At 42.4% G+C, this 27,138-nt stretch overlaps 1 protein-coding gene across 3 annotated transcripts in view; it reads left to right on the top strand.

The window, feature by feature from the left end:
- Positions 1 to 27,138, top strand: part of YEATS2 (YEATS domain containing 2) — a 75,992-nt gene that overhangs the window by 15,871 nt on the left and 32,983 nt on the right. For 2 of the 3 annotated variants that reach the window (XM_084640226.1, XM_084640224.1), the window contains 11 exons: positions 245 to 360; positions 2,206 to 2,367; positions 4,272 to 4,383; positions 6,380 to 6,424; positions 7,968 to 8,154; positions 14,198 to 14,437; positions 16,333 to 16,491; positions 19,064 to 19,167; positions 21,996 to 22,103; positions 23,813 to 23,986; positions 26,370 to 26,628. In XM_084640226.1, coding sequence (XP_084496352.1) covers positions 245 to 360; positions 2,206 to 2,367; positions 4,272 to 4,383; positions 6,380 to 6,424; positions 7,968 to 8,154; positions 14,198 to 14,437; positions 16,333 to 16,491; positions 19,064 to 19,167; positions 21,996 to 22,103; positions 23,813 to 23,986; positions 26,370 to 26,628 — 1,666 coding nt within the window. The remainder of the gene's footprint in view (positions 1 to 244; positions 361 to 2,205; positions 2,368 to 4,271; positions 4,384 to 6,379; positions 6,425 to 7,967; positions 8,155 to 14,197; positions 14,438 to 16,332; positions 16,492 to 19,063; positions 19,168 to 21,995; positions 22,104 to 23,812; positions 23,987 to 26,369; positions 26,629 to 27,138) is intronic. The other variant, XM_084640225.1, reaches the window with a different exon arrangement.

The raw sequence follows: 27,138 nt of genomic DNA, 5'->3' as shown, positions 1-27,138 counted from the left end.
TGGCCCAGACCAATTGTGTATGTCAGATAACTGGACCCCGGCTTTGCCATATAGTGTTTATTTGCTGTATACATAAATTACTTGAAAATGGGCAGTTAGCAATTTGTGTGTGTCTGTTTTAGAATGTTTTTTTTTTTTATTGGTCTACAGCAGCTTACTTTCTAGTACCAAAGAAGTCTGTGTTTGCGAAGTTGATTTTTGCTTTTTTTTTTTTTTTTTTTTTTTTTTCTTTTCTGCCCCTCAGGACACTTCTGGTGTTACAAGCTCTCACAAAACAGGTCAGCGAAAGGCCGGTCTGTTAAATGATGAAACTTCACGGCTTTATGTGAAGAAAACAATCGTGGTTGGCAACGTCTCCAAGTTAGTATCTAAGGTCTTACTAATTGTCTTAGTTGCTAGCCGTCTAGTTGAATTGTGGATTAAAGTTAGGAAGTAGCTAAAATTGAGGCACACTCCAAACGATAGCTATACCAGCACTCCTAGTCCAGTCCTTCCTTATTGGCCATGGGGTGTGAGCAATAGCAGTTGTGGGACCCAGGGCTAGTGCTCATCGTAATAACAGTTGTGGAGTTTGATTCTGCACTTGCTTCAAAACTAAGGTTTTTAGAAATTATTTTGACCCATTCAGTTCTTCCAGCCCTACCACCTGCAGCACTGGGCCCTGATCCTGCAATAGGATCTGCCTGGGAAGCCCCTGAGACCCCACAGGGCTCCAGTTGCAGGAACAGAACCCTGCTTTGGTGAAGGTAGGAGTTAGTATTTGATGGGATGTGGTTCAATGAAGCCAGGATAGTCGGAGCTGGAGTAAGACCATAGCACTGAGCTACTACGTGATTCCCACCATGGTAAGAGATGCAGTCTTAGTTATTACCATAGTGCTGTATGGTAATTTTTGGAAATGTCATTGAATTAAGGTGAAAACAAATTAAGGAAATGTCATTTCATATTTTTTTGTGTCAGATTGAGCAGCATTTCTGTCAAAACCCTTGCAAAGCCACTTAATTTTGTCATTAAAGTTCTGGAAATGGGTGTGGCTAGCATAGTGCGGGCATGCACTGTGCGAATTCCCTTGCATCCTGTTGCTAGTGCAGCTCACCTCTAGCAAAAGCTAGTTAAAAAAACAAACACGGAGTCACAGAAATTTTGACAACCCAAAACTTGTTTTTAATTCCATTGTTTTCCAAAACCATTCCATTTTTCATTTTCCAGAATGTTTTAAATGTTTTTTTCCAAAATCAGAAATTTTTAAAAATGGGATTCCTTTATTCTGGATTAGCAAATCCCCCCCGTATGACTAAAATGACCAATCAAAAATTGACAGTATAAAAAGGAGGAAACCAGCCCCAAAATGTGGGAGGGGAGAGAATATACCTCATTTAGCAGAATCACCAAAAGTCTCCTTTTTTTTTTTTTTTTAATCTAGAGTTTCTGGAGAAATTTTTCAGAAAATGGGGAATTTTAAAAAAGAAATTGAATGTTTTCTCAAAGTTGAAGGCTAAGTTGTGGTGAGAAAAAAATTTTCATTTTGGAAAGCTTTGAACAGCTCTACTTCTGGCCATCAGCCCCAGCTGCAGCACTACTCATGTCCGGTTTTTTTCCCACAGAGTGTAAAGTATCAAATTGGTGGTGAATGTTGGATGTTGTTTTTCTTGCCATTAGAGATGGGTCCTAAAAACACCCATAAACACTGAGAAATCTGGGTCCAGATCTTGACTTTGTGGGTCAAGCCCTGTAGTTTATTATAAGTTAAGATTTATGTATATATTATGCTTGACTCTTACCATTCTTCAAGGTGATTTGTCTCCAAAACTGTATGAAGAGGATTTGATAAGTAAATTTCTCTCACTGGTGAAGGGTTAAAATTAAACCCCCTAATTAGGAAACAAGGATTAGATGGTGGAAATTTACACAGAGCTATTTCACAGGAAGGGTAGCATGTATATATTGAGATACCAAGGAGTGCAGTTAAAGCAAAGAGTATAAATGTACATAAAAGCCATTCAGATTTGTTCCTGGATAAGGGGGTTTGAAGGGTTTGGTGAAATGTTGGACGATGCAGTTAAGATGCTCCAAATATGGCCAGTAGTATAGGCCTAAATTAGCCTTTTACTGTTCCTAAAACTCTTGCCAAATTGATCCAAAACCAGCATAGCAAAATCTTTTGTATGTAAATTTATTTATTTATTTTTTTACTTTTTCTGCTAGGTATATTCCTCCTGACAAGAGAGAGGAGAACGATCAGTCAACCCATAAATGGATGGTGTATGTACGAGGCTCTCGGAGAGAACCCAGCATAAATCATTTTGTCAAGAAAGTCTGGTTCTTCCTTCATCCCAGTTACAAACCTAACGACCTGGTGGAAGTCAGGTAATCAAGAATTACTTGAGTCTTTGAGCTTGTCAGGATTGAAATACTGAAATTCTCACCTTCTTTTTATGGCTGCATTGTTGGTATTTTAGCTTAACTTCTAACTTGGCTTAACTATAGCTAATTCTCCAGGTGTTTGTCAGCACTTGCTAGTTGTTATGCCACAGTCTTGTGAAACACATACCAAGTTGTTTTAACAGGTTAAAGAGAGCCTTTCCTACCGGAGAGAAACTTGAAATGCTGTATTTCATATTAGCAGTATGGACTTGTGTATCTGTTATTTTCATTACATCACTTACATTGCAAGTTTGGCTGTACGCCAGACGAAACAGATGTTCTCTCCCACCCAGTCCAATGTGAAAAGTTCATTTTATTTGCCAGAGTTTTTAGAATTCCCACTTGTGTGTTTCAGTAAGGAGCTTTTTCCTGAAATGCCTTCCTCCTGCTCTCTCCTGTGGGCAACTCATAGTCTTGGGTTTAACCTCATGCTTTGAGGAATGACTACAATAGCGGTATGGCTGTGTTGACACTAGAGAGAAGCAGTGCCAAATGTAGTAGTGTCAACATTCCCTCTACAAAGCCATTGCTGAAAAATATTTCCCCACTGAGGTCAACAGAGTAAACGACAGGATTTTTCCCCCACAGTAGATTTCCACTCTTCTTTCTGCCACTAAGATAAGGGCATAACACACTCAGACTGATTAGGAAAGTAACTCCTATGTACATTGGCCTCAGTCCCTCCGCAGGACTTGTCCAAGCATCTTTTAAAACACTGGTGTGAAACCACTGTAGATGGGGTTTTTATAGGATCTATTCCTCCCCCTGTCCCTTCTCTCCCTCCCTTGGGCTATGTCTGCACTATTACGGTAAGTCGACCTACACTACGCAACTCCAGCTATGTGAATAAGTCGACGTACCTTAGTTTGAGTTACCGTGGGGTCGATGGGAGAAAATCTCCTTTAGTCTTACCTTACTCTTTACTAGACCTTCTAAATCGATCGTGTAGACTTGCCCTTAGAAAGAACTATCTGACACCTATTTTCACCTTTTTCACACTCCTGCAATGAGAGTGTTGAGAAAATGAGGTTTGGGCAAATAACATGCACTATTCATTCCCTGCATTCCTTCCCTACTAATAAATTAACAACCCTTATTCCCTTCATTGATTTATGACCTGGAAATGTGTATACATGGCCAGTGTCCTTGAGACTGCATTGCTCTTGGGCAGTCAGGATTGAAAGGGTGGGGGAGGCAGGGCTAGCTATCTGTCCCAACCTCAGGAACTGATATAAGTTAAATAAAATCCCAGGCTACTATAAATTTCTGTGGTTTCCTTTTTTATAATAATCTCTCTAACATGCATCCCTTCAGCTGGGACATACTTATAAACTTACATATGTATACTTACATATACATATAAAAGGACAAACCTGCACTGGCAAGAGTGAGGGTCCAGAAGTATTCAGGGAAGGTGGTGCTCAAAATGAGGTTGCTTTGGTCTTGTCTACCAACACTATAATAATGTCTTTTATGACTAGATAGATGGTAGGAGGGAAAGAATAGTAACTCTGCATTGGAAATTCAGCTTGCGACAGTGTCAGATGGTACTGATTTTCACTGGTACTGACCATCTGACATCATGCAGCCATTTATTAAGGAACTGACTCTACTACTTTCTCTTCTGGCACAATGTTCACCATTTTGGCATCATTTTCTTTTACCTTCCCCCATGCACAATGAAGATGTGTCTGTGACTGTCTACATAGACCGCATGTTCTCTCTCTGGTGGAGAGTGGGATTGAGGATAATTAGCAGCCAATCAGGAAAGCATTCTTTTGTTTGAAGAGATGAATGTGGAAGTTGTAGTAGGGGTATCTGTAATGTGAATTTCTGTTTGTTTCCAGAGAGCCTCCATTTCATTTAACCAGACGAGGCTGGGGAGAATTTCCAGTGAGGGTTCAGATTCACTTTAAGGACAGCCAGAACAAGAGGATCGATATCATACACAATCTGAAGGTACTTCAATAGAATGGCTGGTACAGAGGGCGATAGAGTCAGCAAGAGAACCTATGGAATGTGCTGTGTTTGTGGCCTTCCTCTATTGTGTTTGTGTACTGCTGCCCTCTGACGTCTGACTAGGGGACATATGAGATGAAGATGGAAAATACAGCAAAGTAAGTGACATCAGCCATATAAGAGGTGATGATCCATTGGGGGCATCCAATGTCTAAGAAGTTGGAATTGACTCTGGTCAGAAAAATAAAGTGTTTAGCTGCTCTCCCCTGTGATTTTGGATTTTTATCATCTTCTCATCAATTTTAACTTTCTAGGCTTTTACTAGGGGCATCTTTCTCTACATAAGGAGTGGTGTTCTATTGAGTTCCTTCCCGTGGTTTTACCTGCAGCTACCAAGGATCTGCAGCCTGACAATTCGACTTACCCTGTTCTTGAAGGGGTGAAGAGGGAAAACCCAGAATCCTCATTTGTTTCTTATGGGCCTGACTCTTCCAAAGGCTCTGGAATGCAGAGGATTAATGGGTGCACAGCACTTCTGAAAATGGCCATTACTTTTATTTTCTTTTTAATTACTTGAGCCCAACCCCAGCAGAATTCACTTATTACCCTTCCTTTTTCACTATTCTTAGTTGTCCTCAGAACTTTGTCACTGCACTATTATAGTTTGACTTGGGTCTTGTCTGTGTTGAGGAAAGTCTCACCAGTGTTACTACATCGATGCATGCTCATGGTTTAGGCATTAGGGCTGGTTGAAAACTTTCCATCCAGACTGGTTTTTGATGGAAAATTTGTTTTTTGACTAAATGAAACTTTTCACTGAAATCCTGGAAAACTGAAATAATCCAATTCTGAATGGCCACAGCTGTGCCACGTGGAAGTTATAGAAGGGATGCCCCATACTCCCCTTCTCTGTGGGTGGGCCCCCCAGGTGCATGCATCACCGTGGGTCCTGGCCAAGTGACTGCCCTGATGCACCGCATCCCTTTACCTTGGGGAGAGACCCTGGTGCATTCTGGAAGACGACATCTGGCCAGTGAGCCTGGCCTGTAGAAGTGAATGGGAGCCTGAAGCAACTGAACTACAACTCCCTTGAGGCACCATTGCGATATTTCAGAATTGAAATATTTCTGGCTTTGTCCAAAATATTCTTGATTTGACTTTTCAACAAAATCTCATCTCCACCTAGCTCTAGTAGACTTGCAGTTTACTGTGGTGCAGCTTAATCTGGTAAATGAACCAGTTAATCTGCATCAGTGTAAACCCTGCTTTGTGCCAGTAGATCATGTCTATGTTAAGAGTTTGCACACTGGTGTATATGTCCTTAATGTAGACAGGGCCTTAGTCTGCTAGCATGAGTTCTTCTGAAATTTATATGGCTCAGGCAGTCTCTGCTACTGGGTTCTTCTGTCGGCTGGTGTCACAGTTTTCATTGAAACTTCCTGTCTCTTATCTACTGATGGGGCACTGGGTAAGGTGACCTCAGTCGGTTAGTTGGCCTGAGGGTAAACTAGCTAAGCAGTAACAAAAATTCCATTTAATGATGCTGTTGCATATAATTGAAATTGTTTCATATTTGTTTGGGTTTATGCAAAGAATAAAAAGGACATTTGTCCGAGGATAGAGTCACTTGTACCTTAAATTATTTTTATGTAATTAATTTAAATTAATTAGAATTTATTCTAGTTAATGCAGAATGCCAGTCTTCCCTCCCCCTACAGATTTATACGCACGCGCACCCTACCTTCCTCCCCTCCTAGCAACAGCATGGTTTTTCTGCTCACTACAAAGTGCAAACGATGCTACTTGCCAAAGAAAATGTGATCTCTAGCTTTGGTAAATTTGATATATCACTGCTCTGCTATGGAATCACAGTTTATTGTAGTTAGGAGCTTGCTGCTGTTTTACTGTTTCAGAAAAGATTAGTTGTAAACTTTAGCTAAAATATTAATATTTTAACATGTTACAATGTACTCACTCATCTAATCGTTTTCCACAGTTGGACAGAACCTATACTGGCTTGCAGACACTTGGTGCAGAAACGGTGAGTTACTGAGCTGTAGAATGGAAATGCTAGCTGTTATATAAAATCTTTCATGGACTGTATATCCCAGAACACTTAGCAAAGTAAGAAGTTTAGTAGTGGAATTGTAGTGACTGTAGCCAAGTAAAATTTTACCATAGTTTTAACTTTTCATAATAAAAGCATGGAAACTCTTTTTAAAAATGGCTGCATGAGAAGAAATATTATGCTTGTAGTAAACCCACAAACTCTGTTCCACCTTTTATTTAGTTGTGACACTTGGAGCACGTTTTCCAGACCTAAAGAAGAGCTCTGTGTAGCTCAAAAGCTTGTCTCTTTCACCAACAGAAATTGGTCCAATAAAAGACATCAGTTCACCCGCCTTGTCTCTCTAATATCCTAGAACCAACACAGCTACAACAACCCTCCAAACTACCTTTTCTTGTAACAATAGATTAGATTTGTATTACAACATGAAATGATAAAGTAATTCTGGAAAGTGACTTGGCTTGATGCAGTGCCCTTAAGTTGCTGATGTTTCATCTTCGTTATTTTCAAGAGAAATGAATTCAGATATTTTTAAGAGAAGCAAACTTTCAAGATATAAATAGTGTATGTGTATATTTGTTAGAAGATCAGTTGAATGAGCTTAACATAAAAATAACACACAGAAAATCTAGCACACAAGTGAAAAATGAGTTAAAGAACGGAATGAATTTAGAGCTAATAGTCAAAATAGAGAATAGTGAAGCCAGTGGCCAGCAAATGAACTATCCTCTTGATTCACAGTGATTTTATGACTTGTTCACTTTTAGCCATAGTTGGGTGAACTCCTTCCTGTTGTGCTTAGTTGACTGTTTTCTGCAGTATAGGCGGCACTGTAATCTAGTGGTTAGAGCTCAGGACTGTGGGATTAAAGACAAGATTCTATTTTAGACTTGGGATAAGTCACTTAACTTCAGTCATAGTTTATCATCTCTGATTTTGATTTTTCTCCTCTATTTTACTAAATTGAAGGATTTTCTGTGCAGTTGCATAATCTCAGCTTTTCACTCAGTGAAGTAGATTTTAATATGGGCTTCCTCAAGATAGTGAGGAACATTTTTGAAGAGTAAACAAATGCTGTAGTGTATGCTTCAAGGGATTTCCAAACCAAGCATACAAGGTTAGCCCTTAATCCTGCTTTGAGATCTGAAAAACACATACCCCTGCACCTATGTGGAATCCCACTGACTTTAATGGGACATCACACAGATTAGTTGTTCCGGATCTGGTCCTGAGTTTGTGGGAACTTTGACTGATGATGTTCACTGTTCAGAATTCTGTAGGGGTAGATATGTGCTATTTTGTTGTGGTATTTAATATCACAAATCATTGTATTTTTCTAGGTTTTGTTGTAGGCCTGATCCTGCGAGACATTTGCCCATGCAGCCTCTTTTGAAATCAGTGGTAGTTCCATGTGCGGAGGGCTTGCAGGCTTTGGCCAAATTAAGGCGTCGTAACTCACAATATTTGGGCTGCCAAGTGCATAATTTATCATAATCCTTTCACCTCTTTCTGGAAGGTAGTGGATGTTGAGCTACATCGGCATTCTCTTGGCGAGGATTATCTCTTTTCCCAGTCTTCTGAATCTGACCTTTCTGATGTCCCCACGTCTTTACCATTACCACTAAGTATACCAGCGCCAGTGAAAGCTTCTTCACCAATTAAACAGTTACTTGAGTCCATTCCAGATGCTTCTGTGGAAAAAGGTAAAGCAAACTGGTATTCGTGTATTCTCTTTTTGTTTAGAATATGTGGCTAGTACTGATACTGGGGCTGTCACTTTTAATGGGTTTTTGGTTTACAAGTTACCACACTCTTACTTCAAGCTATATTGAAATAGCCCATAAATCATCTGACTGGCACCTGGCTGCTAAGTGTATTGAGGAAGCAACAGGCTTGTGACAGAAATTGAATTCAGAGAAGTATTATTTATCAAGAGTTCATTGAGTAGGTCATTCTGCAAAACTCAGGAACAGAAAAAGCCTTCTGCAGCACATACACTTGGAAAGGGTGACTTGGCGAATAGTGCTTTCAGTTATGCTCTGTGCATTTCAGGTAACTTAGACAGGTGATCTTCTCAGCCTGTTTAAATGTGTGAGCCTTTCAGGCATAAATGTACATTTATGAGTACTGGGATTGTACTGCAGATTGTCTGTGTTGGCTGCAGAAAAGGACTGCCTATGAAGGTGTTAGGGGAATGGGAAGGCTGCAGTATTTATGTGTCCCCTCTTGTTTCAGTATCTGAGCATCTCCCATCTTTAATGGCTTTTATCCTCACAATATCCCTGTGAAATAAGGAAGTGATGCTATCCCCATTTTACAGATGGGGGGCTGGGGCACAGCGAGACTAAGTGACTTTGCACATTTTCCCAAGGAAGTCAGTAGTGGAACAGGGGAATTGAAACCAGGATTCCTGATTTCCTGGCTAGTGCCTAACCGCTGGACCATCCTCTAGTGCAGTGGTTCCCAAACTTTTTCATGCCATGATACCCTTTGGGGCTCACCTCTGTTAACACAACCCCCAGTGGTTACAAAAAGGAGGGGAGTTGTTGGAGAACGAGCTTACCCTGCACTCACCCCACAGCAGCAGCTCCTGTCCCGCAGGGCTGGGCCCAACTCTCTACTCTAGGTGTTGCATCCTAGCCAGGTTAGGCACATTCATCTCTCCATAGATGGAGACAGAGGGGCTGATGTCCCAAACCCAAGTGGCATTGCGATCCTATGTGGTAGGTCACAGTGCCAATCAAATGTGGCCCTCTGCCTCCGAATTTGATTGGTGTTGCAACCTAGCGCATGGTGATTCAATGCCACCAGGTTTGGGACATCCGCCCCACTCTGTCTATCGAGGGGCAGATGTGTCAAGCGTCGGGGGTGTTTTCTTCCCCTCCCCCTGCCCTCAAATGTATGATCACCTCTCCTCAATCTGGGGGTCGTAATCCACAGTTTGAGAAACACTGATCTGGGGCCTTCTATCCTGGGATGTTGAAACACTTCACAAACATTAATTTTGCCCCATTATACCCCTGTGAGTCAGGGAATTATCTTTATTTTACAAAGGTTAAGGGAGTTGTCCAAGGAAATGTGTCAGAACTGGGAATATAACTCAGATTTCCTGACTTTCTGTCTGAGCCTTAACCAGAAGTTCCTCACCGTTTGAAGCAAATGCCTTCACTAGGCTTAAATAGAGCAGTTTTTGCCATACCCCTCCATGCTGTCTGCACCTTCTGTGTCAGTCATGATTCTGTCACTGTTGATAGCATATTTCAAAGCAAGGACCTATACTTCTCTTACTGCTTAAGCAGGAACATAATTCCCACTTTCAGGGGATGTTCCTCTGGGATCTTTTAAGTGTCCTGGGCACTGTCAAAAATAGCTGCCACTTTTTCTTTGAACATTTGAGCAATCTTTACTTCTGTGTATCTTACAGAAACTTTCATTGTCCAAATAGCCTAAATTAAAACATTGTTCCTTAAGCACGGTTTAGTCTTATTTAAACACCAACTTTTTGCATCATTAAAGCAAGTTATTTTCTGTTATATAACAAAAGCTACCATGATCCTGCCCTACATTCAGACTCAGATTTATAAAGCCAGAGGGGACCATCATGATAGTCTAGTCTGACCTTCCCGCCCATCGCAGGCCAGAGAACCTCATCCATCCACTCCTGTAATAGGCCCATAATCTCTGGCTGAGTTACTGAAGTCCTCAAATCTTGATTTAAAGACTTTGAGTTACAGAGAATCCACCATTTATACAGTAGTTCAAACCAGCAAGTGACCCGTGCCCCATGCTGCAGAGGAAGGCAAAAGAACCACATGGTGTCTGCCAGTCTAATCTAGGGGGGGAATTCCTTCCTGACCCCAAATATGGTGATCAGTTAGACTCTGAGCATGTGGACATGATCCACCAGCCAAATGCCTGGGAAAGAATTCTGTGTGATCTCCCTTTTGTAAAATCATGGTGTATTTTATCCCAGTTACCATTTACCTCTGTCCTTAACTACTGTATTTCAAAATTTGTTTTAACACCATGTATACAATTGAATTGAAACTAACAGGCCTGTAGTTTCCTGGGTCACTTTTTTTCTCTTTCTTAAATATAGGTACTGTATTTGCAATTCTCTAATCATAGGGCGTGACTCTAGAGTTTACGGATTCATTGAAAATCTATGCTATTGGGCTTGTAATTTCATGTGCCAATTCCTTTAATATTCATGGTCCCATTAGCCACCTTGCCACTGCCCCCAAGCTCTTTGTTACCCCGAGTAAAACTGAGGCAAAGTATTTGTTTAGGTGTTGGGCTATACCTTGATTATTTTTAATCTCCACCCCATCCTCTATGTTTAGCACTCCCACTTCTTTCCTTGTTTTCTTTTTATTTATATAGCTGAAGAACCTTTTATTTTGTATTTAATTTCATTTGCAAGATCCAACTCTGCTTGGCTTTTGGCAGCTCTCACTTTTTCCCTACACTTTCTGACCTCCAAGGGTATGTGTACCCTTGTGTACCCTGCAGTTAGGCACCCACAACTGGCCTGTCCCAGCTGACTTAGGCTGCGGGGCTGTTTAATTGTGATGCAGATGTTTGAGCTCAGGCTGCAGTCTGAGCTCTGGGACCCTCCCTGAGCCTGAATGTCTGCACGAGGGTCCCAGAGCTCAGGCTGCAGCCTGATCCCAAATGTCTGCACTGCAGTTAAACAGCTCCTTAGCCTGAGCCCTGCATGCCCTAGTCAGCTGGCATGGGCCAGCCGTGGGTTTTTAATTGCAGTGTAGAAATACTCCAAGAGAGAGCCTACAAGTAATGGATCAGCAAGGAAAGCTTTCTACTTTCTCCCAATAACCTGTTTGAGATGCTTGTTCATCCATTTTGGTCAGCAACTCTTCCCTATGAATTTTTTCCTGTTGCTTGGGATGCAGGCTGCACCTAGTTTCTTCAACTTTAGCCTTGTCTATACTTACTTCTAGATCGGCAGTGCTGCGATCGATGCAGCGGTGTCGATTTAGTGGGTCTGGTGAAATCAATGGCTGAGCGCTCTCCCGTCGACGCCTGTACTCCAGCTCCCGGGCAGTTGGCAGGAGAGCATCTCCCGTCAACACAGCGCAGCGTAGGCACTGCAGTAAGTGGACCTAAGTTGCATCGACTTCAGTGACGTAACTGAAGGTAGTGTAACTTAGGTTGACTTACACCTGTACTGTAGACCAGCCCTTAGACTTAAAGTAATTCCAAGCCACCTCCACGTTCAGATCCTTGAGTTCTTCAGTCCAGACCACTTCCCCTAACTAATTCCCTTAATTTTTTTAAGTTTGCCCTTTTGAAATCAAGGACATTAGTTGCAGACCATTTTTGTTTTTCCTTCCATTTAGTTTAAACTGGACTAGGCCGCTCCTGATCCCTCAAACCAAACCTGTCCTCTACAACCAGCTCTTCTATGAGGTCCTTGCTACCTGCCAATACTAAATCTAAAATGGCATCACCTCTTGGTGCTTCAGTGACTGTTTGGTGAAGAAATCTGTCTGCTATCACATCCAGGAATATCTGAGTCATACCATTATTAGTAGCGCTTGTCCTCCACTCTATATCTGGGAAATTAAAGTATCCCATGATCACACAATTCCACTAGTATTTACTTCATTAAAAATATGAAAGAGGTCTCTATCCTTATCCACGTCAGATCCTGAGGGTCTGTGGCAGACCCTGAGCACTATCTTGGTGTGGAGCCTCTGTTGCCTTTCTTTCCCAGTCTGATTTTGACCCAGATTCAGTTTTATCCATTCCATCACTTCTAATTTCTTTACACTCTACCCTGTCATTAACATAGTGTCTTTTCTGATCAGCACACCTTTCAATATCTGTACTTCAGTCATGAATACTATTCCATCATGAAAAGTAAAGGAGTACTCTGAAACCTGTTCCATCATGTTTTTCTTATCCCTATAATACCTAGTTTCACTTCCTGCACCAGTAGTTTTAGTTCCTCCATTTTGTTACCCAGGCTCCTTGCACTGGCGTACAGACATTTTAGTTGTTCCTGTATGGCTTCTCCTAGATTCTTTGCTTGCTTAGACATAGTCATTTTACTGTGAGTATTGCCTACCTGACAGTTACTGTTAATGATATTGACATTGTCTTTTCTTCTTATCCATTCTCCTGCACTCCGTTATTCCTTTCTCCATCGCTGTATCCTCTTTTACTTGATTTTCCTCCCACTCGGGTTTTAGAATCAGACCTGGAGATTAGATGAGCGTCTCCCAACAGTCTCCCCCGAATTCCTAATTTAAAGCTCTTTTAATCAGTTTTGCCAGCCTCCAACCCATAAGTCTGTCCCTCCCTGCTCAGGTGAAGTCCATCCCATGAGGACAGTCCTGTGTCCCTGAATGCCTCCTAGTGGTCAAATATCCCGAAGCCCTCCTTATAGCACTACTGCCTGAGCCATCTGTTGATCATCCTAATCTTGTCTCGCCTTCGCTGTCTTCCTTTAGGGACAGGTAGAATCCCACTGAACCTCCATTCTTTTAAACATCTTCCTTTAATTGTCATGTGTGCCTTTGCAATGTTCCAACAATTGAGATTTTAAAATCATTTGAACTGGGGGCAACAAACCATTCTGAGGCCATCTGAGCCCAGCAGTCTGGTCTTCAGATTGCATAGCAAAACAAAGGCCGACCCTGTTGCCGTTTTACTTTTTCATGGGTGTTGTGGTATCTGGTCTTGTGGGACAATTATTTTTCTTAGCTGGGATGAAAAGAGTGAGAAACCCTTTGCTTTCCTGGTTAGCATCTGTATTCCAGTGCGCAGAAGTGTGTAATGAGAGGGAGCGATTTATGCCCCACAAAATGCTCGAACATGGAGTGTTGGCTTGGCTCTGGTGGCTGTAGCTCTGAGGCCTTATTTACCCTGACATCTCTGGTAAAATCTCCTGATGCAGCTCTTCCAATTGTGGGAGTGCTTGTGTTTGTGGCACAGCCGTCCTTTCCACCCATGTCATTTACTCCTGCAGTGTGCTGTGGCAGTGGTTCTGAGTTAGGGGGATGGGGAAGGCGAAGGGGAGAAGGTTCAAGGTTTCAGTGAGTGCTTCTGATGGTCTCACACCAAAAAAGGAAAATGCAGGCCTTTGAACTATCAATACACTAGCATTTTTCAGACTTGAGCAAAGACACTAAATACATCTGGAGGGACAGCCCATAAAGCAAATTGAAAATAGGAAACCTACTTTTCATCCCCTGGAACCTCTACACTGGCGTCTCTGTTAGTGGCCCATTATCCATGAGTAACTGAGCTCCTTAGTAATGCAGCTTCTGCCACACCAGAGTAGACTATGGGCCAATATAAGAGGGCAGTAGTCAGCTCTCTTACCCCTAGGTAATTATTCCTAAATATGCAGGGACAGGGATTTTCTTCAGGGGAAACTTCCCCTCCGCTACATTGATCTATCTGTCTTATGAACACTCAAAACTTAATAGTTTTAGGTAAGTCAATGTGACTTTGAAAAATATGCCAAAAGCGAATGTGCATGACTGCATATTGGGTAAAACAGTATATGGTTAGTCTGGGTCTTAATTTTTTGTTCAGGATGTATCCAGCAAAATAACAAATGAAAATGCAAAAAATCATAACCAAACCCCCACTTTCTTATGCTTTATATTTGTGGACATGTTTGTCATATCTTAATTTTTGTCTGTGTAGAGAAACGCAACAAGGAATTTGATGAGTCAGCCTGAGAAACATTTCTCTTTTCCATATTTTAATCAGGATTCCCTGTGAATGCTGAAACTGAAAGACATACCACTTTTTATTCCCTGCCATCTTCAATAGAACGGACTCCCACCAAATTGGCAACACAGAAAGTAACCTTTGGCTCTCATGGAAATTCAGCTTTTCAGCCAATTGCAGCTAGTTGCAAAATAGTACCTCAGGGTCAGATCCCGAGCCCCGCAGAATCTCCAGGAAAATCCTTCCAGCCCATCACCATGAGCTGCAAGATTGTATCAGGTACATTTTAGTTTCAGTATCATACTTTATACTGAACGATGAGATTGAACTAGTTGGTCTTGCTTTGTGTCCTTTCCCGTTTTTCATGCTAAGATTACACGTTAGGCAATTGGGAGATCCAGTGTAATGCACTAAACAAGATTCCATCTTTTAAAAAAAAACTTATACAAAATGATTAATTTGTGAATTCAAGATTAAAAGCAGGATGGGAACTAGTTTTAGTCTCTCATTGGGCATAAATGCTACCAGCAACCCACTTGAGATCACTCTTTAGTAAGGCTGCTACCGCTGCTAATGGGCTCAGGCGTGAAAATTGTTAGTTCAAAACATAATATTGAAATGCATCTTGCATGTAAGGGTGTGTGCATGGGAAGAAGGGCTTCTTCCCTTTGCAAATTGCCAAACAACTGGGCTGGGTAAAGTGGGCGAAGGTGTTTCCTTTTATGTTATCGGGAAATTACAGGGTTTAAACTTGTATATAAATTGTTATTTTCCTAGTAACAAAGTCCCCTCCTTAGAATCAAACTGCTTCCTCCCTTCCCCATTGACAGTAATTCCCTGTTTGTTTAGATAAACAGCTGATTGCAGTTGGCAAAATGATTTCCTTTTAGTAACTTCTCAACCAGACAGTCATGCTACATTTGCCTGTACTGTTAACTCTTTTCACCTCTAGTCCCTCGTCTGCCAAACATAATGTGCATTCTCTTCATTGACGCAATGCCTTACACCGGGCTGTATTGTTGCATCAAAAATTTTTAATGGCCAACCCTGCTGGGTCACTTGGGAAATTGGGAGCCTTGTCAGTAAAGCCCCACCTTCATCTGAAGTTCATATAGAGAATGAAGAACCAGGGTACCAAGCAGGGTGCTACTGATGATCTCTTCCCAACTTGGCTTCTCCTGTGCGTGGTTGTATTTTCTCTCGTCCTTGCCATCTTAAAGTAGTACCCAGGGCACCAGCAGCTTATGTTTGAATGTGTGCCAACTGTTCTTATCATCCTAACGTACTGTCCCACTGCTCGTCTTTTCTTTGTCGCATGAGTGAGACTCTGATGCTTTCCAGTGGGTGAGAGTTACAGAGCCGTCTTGCCTTCCTTGAAACCCTTCAGCTTTTCTATATCAAGCTTTGCTGTTCCAGATGTTCCCCTGCTTAAACATTTCTTAGGCTCTGCTAATTTTTTCATGCTAAGACCCCAGACCCCTTTCGGTTTGTGATAGTCACGATAAATCATCATCAGGGTCTTCCTGGATTGAGTGTTTCTGCTCCTTGTTAGCTGGCAGTCCTCCTGCCCTCTCTCCCAAGAGAGCAGATTATTGGAGGATTGCCTTCTCCCACACACAGCCTCCTTGCTCTGTTCCCTGATGCAGTGGCTGCCCTCTCTTTTCCGTCTATGATCTCACTCTTCCATCTTTTTTTCTCTGCTCCCCTTTTAACTCATCCGTTTTTTTGTCTCCTCCTTCCTCCACCCCCAGTTTAATCCCCTTTCCACTTACCAAGAATCCACATGGTGGTACTGTAATGGCTCTTGGGGGCTCTTGCATTTGAACTGAGTGTAGGATAGAATAGAGGCTTAGCCTAGTGGTTGACTGCCTGAGCCTACAGCCCTTTATTCATGAGCTGTTCCTGTGGTGGGCTGTAAAAGGGGACACTCTAGGTGAAGGAAGATGAATGGCTTCACGGAGCTGTTCAGCACCCTCATCTACAGGAGCATATTGACAGTGCGAGAGGGGAGGTCTGCAATCATGCAGCTTTACCTACCCCTGCAGCCCTGGCACCCCGCTCAGGCTGGAAGTGCACCGTGAGCTAAATGTCCGAACTACAAGTCATTTTTTATTATTGCATTTTTATGTCCTTACGAAATTTGAGATGGGAAGTGTTGGACTCTTTTCCTTAAGGTTCTCCAATATCGACCCCAAGCCCGTCTCCACTACCTCGTACCCCAACTTCCACTCCAGTGCACATGAAGCTGGGGTCTGCTAGTTCAGTCATTAATAATCCATACGTTATTGTGGACAAGCCGGCACAGATGGTCGGAGCAGCAACCCCAAGCACAGGTGCGTAATTTGATCTGTAGAAGGTAGCAGGTTAGTTTTATACATTCAAGCTTATCTTCACTTAGATCTGTGAAGATCTGAAAGCCTTTTACAAAGGAAGAGCAGTATCATTGGTTTGTATAATTAATGTACAGAATGTGTCCGTTTAACGTCAAAGGAATTTGCTTTCAGCTGTGACAGAAAAAGTAAGGCCAAATAGAAATCACACATTCTTTTCCCCAGGGAGTGTACACATTTCATAGATGAGAAGCGAGGAATGTGAGGCTCTGCTACACACTGATAAAAAGCAAGGACACTTAAAGCTGTGCCTTTGCCATGGCCAAAGTGCTCTTCCCGCCAGCTCCCCATCTTTAACCCAGAAGTGAGACCTGCAAGTACTAGAGATTCCAGCATGCGTTTCTCTAGCTGTATCGAAACAATAGGTCAATTGGATTAAGATGGTCTGGAGAAGAGATGTACCAACCTTTTGTGCAACTGTGAACTTTCATTCAGCTGCTTCTAGCTGGTTGGCTTCAGGATCACCCCAGACTCATTTAACTGGATTCCCACGGTGCTTCAGAGGTGACGCTAGGGCAGGGGTGGGAAATCTTTTTGACCCGAGGGCCACATCAGGGTGCAAAATTGTATGGGTAGGGAAGGCTGTGCCTCCCCAAACAGCCTGGCCCCCTATCCACTCCCTCCCACTTTCTGCCCTCTGACTGCCCCCCTCAGAATCCCCAACCCATCCAACCCCCTCCCTCCCCCCCCGCTCCTTGTCCCCTGACCGCCCCCCCCCCCCCCGGGACCCTCTCCATCCAACACCCCTCCCTCCTCCCCGGTCCCCTGACTGCCATGCCCCCTATCCACCCCCCAGCCCCCTGACAGTCCCGCTGGGACTCCACACCTATCCAACCACCCCCTCTCCCTGTCCTCTGACCATCCCCTGCCCCATCCAACAGTTCCCTGTCCCCTGACTGCCCCCCCCCCATCCAACACACACACACACCACCCCCTTACCATGCAGCTCAGAGCAGCAGGAGCTCACAGCCCTGCCGCCCAGCCAGAGCCAGCTGTGCTGTCCATGAGATCACGTGGCTGTGGAGGAGGGGAACAGCAGGGGAGGGGCAGGGGGCTAGCCTCCCTGGCCAGGAGCTCAAGGTCTGGGCAGGACTGTCCTGCGCGCCGGATGTGGCCCGTGGGCCGTAGTTTGCCCACCTCTACACTAGGGGAACCTATGCAGTGAATGTCTGTCGGTCTGGGGAGTACAGACTGCAGGAGACAGATCGAAGGCAATAGGAGCCAGTTGGAAACCCTTGCCTGCATGTTGAAGGAAAAATAACTGTTTGTGAGTCCATTATTAGAAACAGACGAAGAATTTCCTGTCTAAATGCACGTATAGGTAATTATATATAGGTGTGTATAATAGCTTCTCAAAATGACACTTGGAGCTGACATAGTATGTTCATCCTGGTTACAGTGATCTATGGAGTATGTGTTTTTCACTAGACATAGCTGAAAAAGGGGGAAGATCTTCATTAAAATGTGTCCCTTTTCTTTGTCAGAAAATCACATTTTTTTCAGTGAGCACCCCCGTACAACTGTGTGGGAGGAAAACTGAGTGGTGGAAAACCACTGTATGTTTGCAGTAGCTGAATTTCTTTTAATCTCTGTTTTGAGTTCTCTTGGGTAAATCCGATGCAATTTGATAACGAGTGGAATTTTCAAAAGCACCTAAGTGGCTTAGGGGTACGAGTTCCATTGGAAGTCAGTGAGGACTTGTATGTCAGAGTCACATAGGTAGTTTTCAAATTCCCACCCAGTATCTTAATTTTTTTAAAAGAGGGTAAAACAAAGGGACACTACTAAGTCAGGTGAAGTCTGAAACAAAGGTTTTGTAGAAGCCAGCTTTCACAAAACCTACCCTCAATAAAAATATCTGTATAGTTTTGTTTTTAATATAAATCTAAACAGTTTATAAATAAACACTGCAAGGGGATATATTATATGTGCAACCCACGTGTTGCAGAACTGTACCATTGATTGAGAATCAGAAAGTGAAACTAGTTTTGTTGAGTGGAGTACAAATGTAAACTCTTCAAACAGGGAAGAAGCAGATTTTAAAAATGTGTGTTTTAATATTCAAAAGTACTTGAAGAAGAAAAGAGATTTTTAGCATTATGTTTAGAGAGGTCTTGTTCCTTTAAAGAAGGGATGTTTAGTTTGTGTTGCTTTTGACTATACATTGTCTTCTGTAACAGAACACTAATGTAACTTGTCCCCATCCTGATCTCCCCGATCATGTCTTCCTTGTTTGATGAAAAGCTGTATTTATTCAATGGTACCAAGGACTGAACCCTTATGCTGAAATCTGCCTTATCTTCCAATAGGGAGACAAAGTGGGTGAGGTAATATCTTTTGTTGGATCAGCTTCTGTTGGTGAGAGAGAGACGCTTTTGAGCTTCTGGGTAAGCTTGAAAGCTTGTCTCTCACCAACAAAAGTTGGTCCAACAAAAGACGTTACCCCACCCCCCTCATATTCTGTGACCGACATGGCTACTACAACACTGCATAAAACTTATCTTCCAATACACAGGAAGCCCAACAAGCAAACAGACAAGTGTCTCTCAAGCCTCTCATGGAGCCGGATCTCCAGTCTCAAAGATCCATGGAAGCAGCTTGGTAACATCAGCTGTCAAGGTAATATTCTTGTTAGGTTGTCTGTTTCCATAAAGAAATAGCTTCATGTGGAGCAGGCTTTTTTAGCATCATAAATGTTGATTCCAGACAACTTCATGTTTTCTCATTAGTACATTTGAACGTTTACTCTGTCTAGCCGCCCTAGCACAATTGTTTATATGGTATGATAGTGTAATTCCATTCAGCTCTAATTAGAGTTGTGAGTACTTCTCTGAAAAGTGCCAGTCTCTTGTTAGCATATAAGGAAATCATTGGAGGGCACAGTTATCGGTACTGTCAAAATACCTCATCTTTCAAAGACTCTGTTCTGTAAAAGACTCTGATCTTTTTTGGCTTGGTTGGTGGTGATATCAGTTTTAACGAGAGGTGCATATTTTTAAAATCTCAGTTCCAAATTTTCTGCGTGACTAATACATTCATATTAGGCCAATAGCTGATATTAGGTGACTTTACAGCTACCTCCATCAAAAAAATGTTCATGTCAACAACTGGGAGATAAAAAGAGCGCCAATGTGCTAGCGACATTGGAAGCTTTAGCTACAAAAAAGTATTTGCCCCAGACAAATGTGGAGTCACTGACGGTAAATTGAGAATGAATAGGGTCTGTGCTTTACAGCTGGAAAGCTCTAAAGGTATGGAGCTGGGTTAGTTCAGACAAAATCTTTCCCATTTTCTTTACAGAGAAGGGTATTTTGGCAGATTAATGGCATCAATGACACCCCCTTTTGAAAGTAGTTGGTGGAGCCTGGGGTGTGCTGGAGCTTTGTCAGCATTAGCCTGTTCAGCACATGCAAGAATAATTGATTTTAGGCTGCCTGGATAATTGCCATTCAGTCTACAGAGAAGAGCCTCTTGGTTTTTTTAATTGAGATTCAGAACGTTCCTTTCCAACCAGGTCTGTCTCTGAGACTCTTTAGAATAGGAATTTTGTCACGTGGGTACATATGACAAGATTTACTCCGTAAAATGAAGCATGTATTCCCATCTTGTATTTTTATCATAGTGAGAGATCCAATCCATAGACTTTGTCCCAGAGTGATCGTATCACTTCTCTTAGGAAACAAGTTTTTACATATTTGAGGCAGCAAACATGGAGCAGCTTTTTTAACTGTGATTTTTGCACCCCCTTATTCTATTTTAAAAACAAACAAAAAAAGTCTGTTCACAGTGACTGCCATTAACAAGGCTAAGATTAACTCTTTATTTCACTGGTTCGGAGCAGTTACTTCTCTGTAGTGTCAAACAAATCAGAGTAGATCCAAAGATGCACACCACCCATACTGAATGAATTACATATTTTCAAGGTGACACTGTTTAGAAATCAGAAGTTAATTAGAAAAATAAGTGGAAGTCTGTTCCCTGTAAATCTCAATGTGTCTTCCACTGGGTTGGAAACACGTAATTTTGGACGGGTAGAAATAAATTCTGTTGTATTAAAACAGTCCAGTGTAACATTTCAAAGCATCGTCTGTTCAGCATTTTTCTTCATCTCTTCAATAGTTTTCTGGCACAGTGACTGAAAGTAAGAATTTACGTTTATTGAAAAGAGTATGGAACGAGTCAAAAAAAAATTTGACTCATCTACCAACCTCCACAGCTGGAATGAAAGAAACAAAATTTTGCAGATCTAGGTGTGTGACATACATAATGTAGGTAGAAAATATCGCTACTTCTGCACAAGCCTGCCAGTTCTACTATGAAGTTTGCGTGCCATCGGAATTTTTTACTTAAAGGAAAGAAAAATGTATCTGAAACAGAACTTTGTTTTGTTTGCAACTTTAAATCAGCAAATGGTTTTCCAATTTTTTTTCTTTTAAAATGTGCTCCCAACTCTTAGATTGTGTGTGCCAGTTTTTAGCCTAATTTAAATTTGCAGCGTTTAAAGAATGGAAAAATCTAGGCTTATTATAAAAACACTTTAGCATGCCTGTGACTATAGAGATCAGTCCATTTCTATCCGCTAATTACCATACAATAATAAACATTGTTTTAGTTGCTGGTGATATAACTTGCAACAAAAAAGGATTTGATGTTTGCAGGTGCTTATATTGTTTGGCAGGATTCCATTGTGTTGGTCAGTGCTGGGCAACCTGCGGTCCACAGGCCACACGAAGCCCGTCCGGGTAATCCGATGGCTGGCCATGAGACAGGTTGTTTACATTATGACAGGTTTCAGAGTAACAGCCGTGTTAGTCTGTATTCGCAAAAAGAAAAGGAGTACTTGTGGCACCTTAGAGACTAACCAATTTATTTGAGCATGAAGTGAGCTGTAGCTCACGAAAGCTCATGCTCAAATAAATTGGTTAGTCTCTAAGGTGTCACAAGTACTCCTTTTCTTTTTGTTTACATTGACCATCAGCAGGCACGGCCGCCCACAGCTCCCAGTGGCCGAGATAATATCTTTTACCGGAACAGCTGCTATTGGTGGAAAGAACAAGCTTTAGAGCTTCACGAGCTCTTCCTGAGGTCTGTAGAGGGTAACCAGAGTGTCTAAGCTAAACACAAGGTGGGACTGATTGTTAAGCATAAGGGGTTCAAACACACTGTAGGAGATCACTTAAATGAAGTGGGTAATTAAGGGTTCTGCAGGTGGTAGGGTGGGTTACAAATTGGTGTTGTAATGAGCCATAAAACCAGTTGTAATGAGCCATTAAAACCTTAGCTACCTTGTGTCTCTCGTATCCTGGGATCAATATGGCTACAACAACAGTGCAGATAAGGAATTCAGGGCACTCTGTGTTATCAGTAATGTGACTACAGGAAGTCATTGCTTTATGTTTTATATTGCATGTTCCACCTAATTGTGTGTCATATGTATTCATCCGTAGCAAGAGGATTCTCTATTTGCAACCATGCCGCCCCTTTGTCCAATTGGGAGTCATTCTAAGGCGCAAAGCCCTAAATCTGTGACAGGCGGACTTGGAGCTTTTACAAAGGTATTTGATTTATGTTCTTGGCTTTGTATAGGGCTGCATGTTCTGGTAGTATCACTGCACACTGGGTTTCGTCACAAAGTGTGTAACTTTTCTAGTGCATGTCATGGTACCATTGGGAGTGAGTTCTTGGGGCCTGACTGCCCTTTCCCTTGTTACGTGAATAGGGAAATGAAAACTTTTGCAACTGTCAGTAGATTAGTCTTCATTTCCATTCTGTTCTGTTGGCTTGATTGTTCCTCTGCCCTCTTTCCCTTTTCTGTCTCCCTTGTTCCATCTCATTCATCCTTTTCCTTGATGAACCGCTGCCATATTCTAACAAATCTTAAAGAGCTGTACTTTTATTGCATAATACAGTAGAACCTCAGAGTTACAGACCCCTTGGGGAATGAAGGTTGTTCATAACTATGAAATGTTCATAACTCTGAACAAAGTGTTATGGTGGTTCTTTCATAACCTTACAAAGCTTACAACTGAACATTGACTTAATACAGTTTGAAACTTTACTTTGCAGAAGTAAAATGCTGCTTTCCCTTTATTTTTTAGTAATTTACATTTAACCCAATACTGTCCTGTATTTGCTTTTTTTCCTGTCTGTGTTGTCTCTGTTGCTGCCTGATCGCGTACCTCTGGTTCCAGATGAGGTGTGTGGTCGCCTGGTCAGTTCGTACCTCTGTTGTTCATAACTCTGAGTTTCTGCTGTACATGAAAAATAAACTGTGGTGGTCTGAGACTCTAGGCTATTTTCCCTGCCGCCTAGTACTTTACCAGGGTTTCTGACTGTCCAATATTGGTGTTTAAGTGCATTTCCCTAGGTGTCACTTGTCCAGATTTCCTTTTAACCAACTGTAGTATCACTTGTCGTCTTGTGAGCCAGTACTCTGCCCACTCCTTGCAGAGGAATGAATAGGATGATCTAATAGAAGAGGATTTCCATTTCTAACTACTGGCCCTGGCATCCAAAGTTACATGTTTATCCCAGAGCTCTGAGGGGCTGCCTTACATTCCTTTACATTGTGAGTTAATTTGGATGAGAGAGGAAGGGTGGTGAAGTGTTTACGGTGCTAGTCCGGGACGCAGTCTTGCTCCGCAAGACTTCCCGCGTAACTGTGACAAGTCACTCCAGTCTCTGAGCCTCAGTTCCCCAGATGGGGATAATAACAGTTAGGGGGATAATACATTCAAGTTGCTGAGACCCTGTGGTAATAGGGGTCGAAACTGAAATGAATAAGGCACACCTTTTACATAATGTAGCAGGATAGAAAAGGATTTATCAACATTTGGGGTTTTGTCTTGGGTACAGGCCATATTTGGGGCAGGATCCTGGATGGGAATTAAAAGCCCAGAGTACTGCTCAGTCCTGAGCAGACAAATGCATAGTTGAAGCTTCCAAACAGAACAAACACATAGTTAATATTAATAATGACACTTCGCACTTGTGGCTTTCCCATCACTTTGCAAACACTAACTAAGCCTCATAAGGCCCCTTGAAAGTTGGCAAGTATTTGCCCAATTTGACAAAACAGGAAGTGAAGTCAGAGTGGTTCAGAGGCTCTGCGGTGGGAGTTGGTGTCAGAGCTCCAGAGCTTTTGGCTCTCTGTGTCGTTCTCAGCCCGGCAGCTCCTGCCTCTCTCTGAAGACTGATGCTTGCAGATGATGATTTCTTTTGGAGCACAAAGCAGTTTGTTTACTCCAATTTTCCTTATGAAAAGGTGATAATAAAGCAGGAGCCTGGAGAGCTGCCCCAGCAACCACAGCTACCGGTGACTGGGACAACCTCGCAGGCCTCAGGGCAGCAGTATGTCACTGTGAAGGGGAGTCACATGATAGCTTTGTCACCTCAGAAGCAGATCGTGAGCACGGGAGAGGGGACCGCCCAATCGAAGGTATTGAATGTTTTGATATTTTAAACTGCCTGGACTCACTGCAGTTTCACTGTCGCATCCCTACCCTGCTGCTAGCACAGAACTGGGGGGAGAGCAGGCAGCAGTCAGTGCTGCTTCTCTTACAGCCATTGAGTTTGGGGGAGGTCATAGGAAATCAGCTGCCTCTGTGCTGCTGCCTTAGAATGCTGGAGGTACTATGTGTAAGGGAGTGCTAGGCCACAGGTTCAAGTCCAGCTCTAGAGGTAGATCTTATTCTCTTATTTTTCATAGGTAATTTTACTTACATGGGGAAGTTAAGGGGGTGGAAACAGCTGCACATTGTTGCCTGCAGGGAACAACCTCCTGCTTCCTATTTACTCCTCCGTTGCAAAGGTTTAAGAGAGAGAGAATCAGGAAGAACTAGCCCAGAATGGAAACTTTATTTTGCATCAGTGGAACGAGAACGACAGTAGATTTCAGTGTGATGTGTCAGTGAGAGAGAAGCAAAGCAGCTGGGGCACGCTTGGCACTTAGCAGCTCCATGTGTAATGGCTCAACAATCCAGGCATCAAAAGGGTTACTTCCTGCCTTTCTACCCACTCTGGTAGAATAGGTGTATACAGTGAAATCTACCTGCCAAGCACATGGACCAATGTATGCAAAATATATTTTCGTATATAAATATATATTAATATTTACAAATCAGGTAATTGTTCTTTAAACTACCTTTTTGCCTAGTCTGGCAGGTGCACAAATGTGATACTTCCCTGGATGTGTTGTCCGTGTACAAAACTGAGGCTGTTTGTTAGTTCAACATTGGGGCCAAAGTTTCTAGAGTTTATTTTCATGAGTCAGTTGAAACTTAAGTTTCTTCAGAACCGTAGGTCAGCATGTTATCCCCCTGCCTCAGCGAGAGAGACTTGCTGGTGCCAACCTGTGTCAGTTCCTGGACACTCAGCTAGCTACCCCAACAAACTCATCAGAACCCTGCCAGCCCGCATTTTACTTTGCAGATTAACACCAAGTGTATCCCAGGCCCAGAACTCCTCAGAAGCATCCCCCTGTGATGTCTAGCCCCTGTCACTGGACACTCTCCGTAATTGCCAGGTATGCTGTCCCCAAAGAGACAGTGTGCACACAGCTGGAAGGTTACAATTTAGGATTGGGTCCTTTGTAATAACACAGCACTGTAATCTATTTATAGTGAAAACAAAGAGAAGTTGTTTAACAAAGAGCAGTGAGTCATAGATTCAGGTGAGTGTTGAACAAGAATAATGGAAACAGAAATGGTTACCAACAAAAGTATAATGCTTTCTAGAGATTAAAACTTAGGCTACAGTCCTTGTCTAATACAGTCTCTCACCAAAGCTTTTCTGCAGAGCTTGCTGGCTTCCAGTCATCACCACAACCCAGACTTTTGTGAATGCCCCTATGCCCTCAAAGGGGTTTTCTCAGCGAATGGATAACAGAGGTTCTTTTTCCTTCCTCTTATGGTTCAGTAGACCTTTGAAATGCATCATTTTGAAGTGCACTAACAGATAAGACTCTTCGCCCCTGTTGATTGCTCTCCTGTGTGCTGTCGCCCATGCTGAGTCCAAATTCTCCACTACACCACCCTGTCGTCAACCTGTTTTTTTCCTGTTGACTACATGTGGATTGGGTCAGCTTTACTGTACTTAATTTATATTTGACAGAGAGCTAACTACCTTCCCTCCTGGTTCTCCCTTTGCTTGGTTACAGACTTTAAGGCATAATATCAATAGGTATACATAACTCCTTCTATAGTGTTAGTATAGACATTTTACAATGATATTAATGACCAGGGTGTCACTGGCTTTCATTTGATACCTCACAAGACACTTTTTGGATAAATACTATGAAAGTAGTGTGTTTGTTTGTCAGGCCTGATAAGAGTTTACTGATATAATAGTGAACCCTTTGCCAGTAGGCATTGAGGGCTTCCTTGGGTCTCATGGCTCTCTGCACTTCACTAAGGCAAACTTCAGGTTCCTTCTGAATGAAGCAGTTTCCTGTGTTGGGGAATATTGAGGGTCCTTGGATAAGTGTGTCACACTCAAATTTTTAATGGGCATTCTGAAATCATGGTTGGTTTTATAGGTATTTTCTCACCAGTGGACTGAACAGGAATGGTTGCGAGTTGATCAGTTTTTTTAATAGTCTCTGACTCTGTTGGTCTTAGTTACATTTTAATGTGTTTGAGTCCCCATTACGTTAAGTTTGTTGTTTCAGAATGGGTAACCTGGTAGCTTGTTTAACCTCTGAAATGCCCTGAAATAGATACTAACTTCTTGGGTAGCCCACCAGGTGGAATGTTAATTCTCTCCAGGTGCTGTACCATAGAAACCCTGCATGAAGAGTGTCATCGGTTGCTTATTTATTACAGGTCGTTGGGGTTCCAATCGGTTCTGCTTTACAGTCAACGGTGAAACAAGCTGTGGCTATCAGTGGTGGTCAGATACTTGTGGCAAAATCCAGCTCTTCAGTAGCAAAAGCTGTTGGTCCAAAGCAGGTTGTAACCCAAGGAGTAGCAAAAGCCATTGTGAGTGGAGGTGGTGGAACAATTGTTGCCCAACCTGTGCAAACTTTAACAAAGGCTCAGGTGACTTCGGCAGGGGTTCAGAAAAGTGGATCTCAAGGTTCAGGTAAAGTTTCTTTACAACTTGGATTACAAAATTCAGATTTCAGAGTAGCAGCCATGTTAGTCTGTATCCGCAAAAAGAAAAGGAGAACTTATGGCACCTTAGAGACTAACCAGTTTATTTGCGCATAAGCTTTCGTGAGCTACAGCTCACTTCATCGGATGATTCATTTTGGAACTCTGTCATGCTCCAGTATTATTCCAAACACAACTATATTTCAGAACGAGATGGAAACACCTAGTCAAAACAACATGCTAAGAGATCTGTAGTAAAAATTTATTAAAATTACTAGTGTAGTGTAGTTATATGTAAACTGTCTTCAACAGAAGAGATACCTAGTGCTGTGAGCACAGCATTCTCATGGTTATGCACAGGTTTCAGAGGAGCAGCCGTGTCAGTCTGTATCCGCAAAAAGACCAGGAGGACTTTTTGTGGCACTTGTGGCACCTTAGAGACTAACCAATTTATTTGAGCATAAGCTTTCATGCATCCGATGAAGAGGGCTGTAGCCCA

The sequence above is a fragment of the Lepidochelys olivacea genome (assembly GCF_965140295.1).
Source record: "Lepidochelys olivacea isolate rLepOli2 genome assembly, chromosome: 9".
Taxonomy (NCBI): Eukaryota; Metazoa; Chordata; order Testudines; family Cheloniidae; genus Lepidochelys; species Lepidochelys olivacea.
The sequence above is the reverse complement of the archived record's forward strand: the minus strand, read 5'-3'. Positions and strand labels throughout refer to the sequence as shown.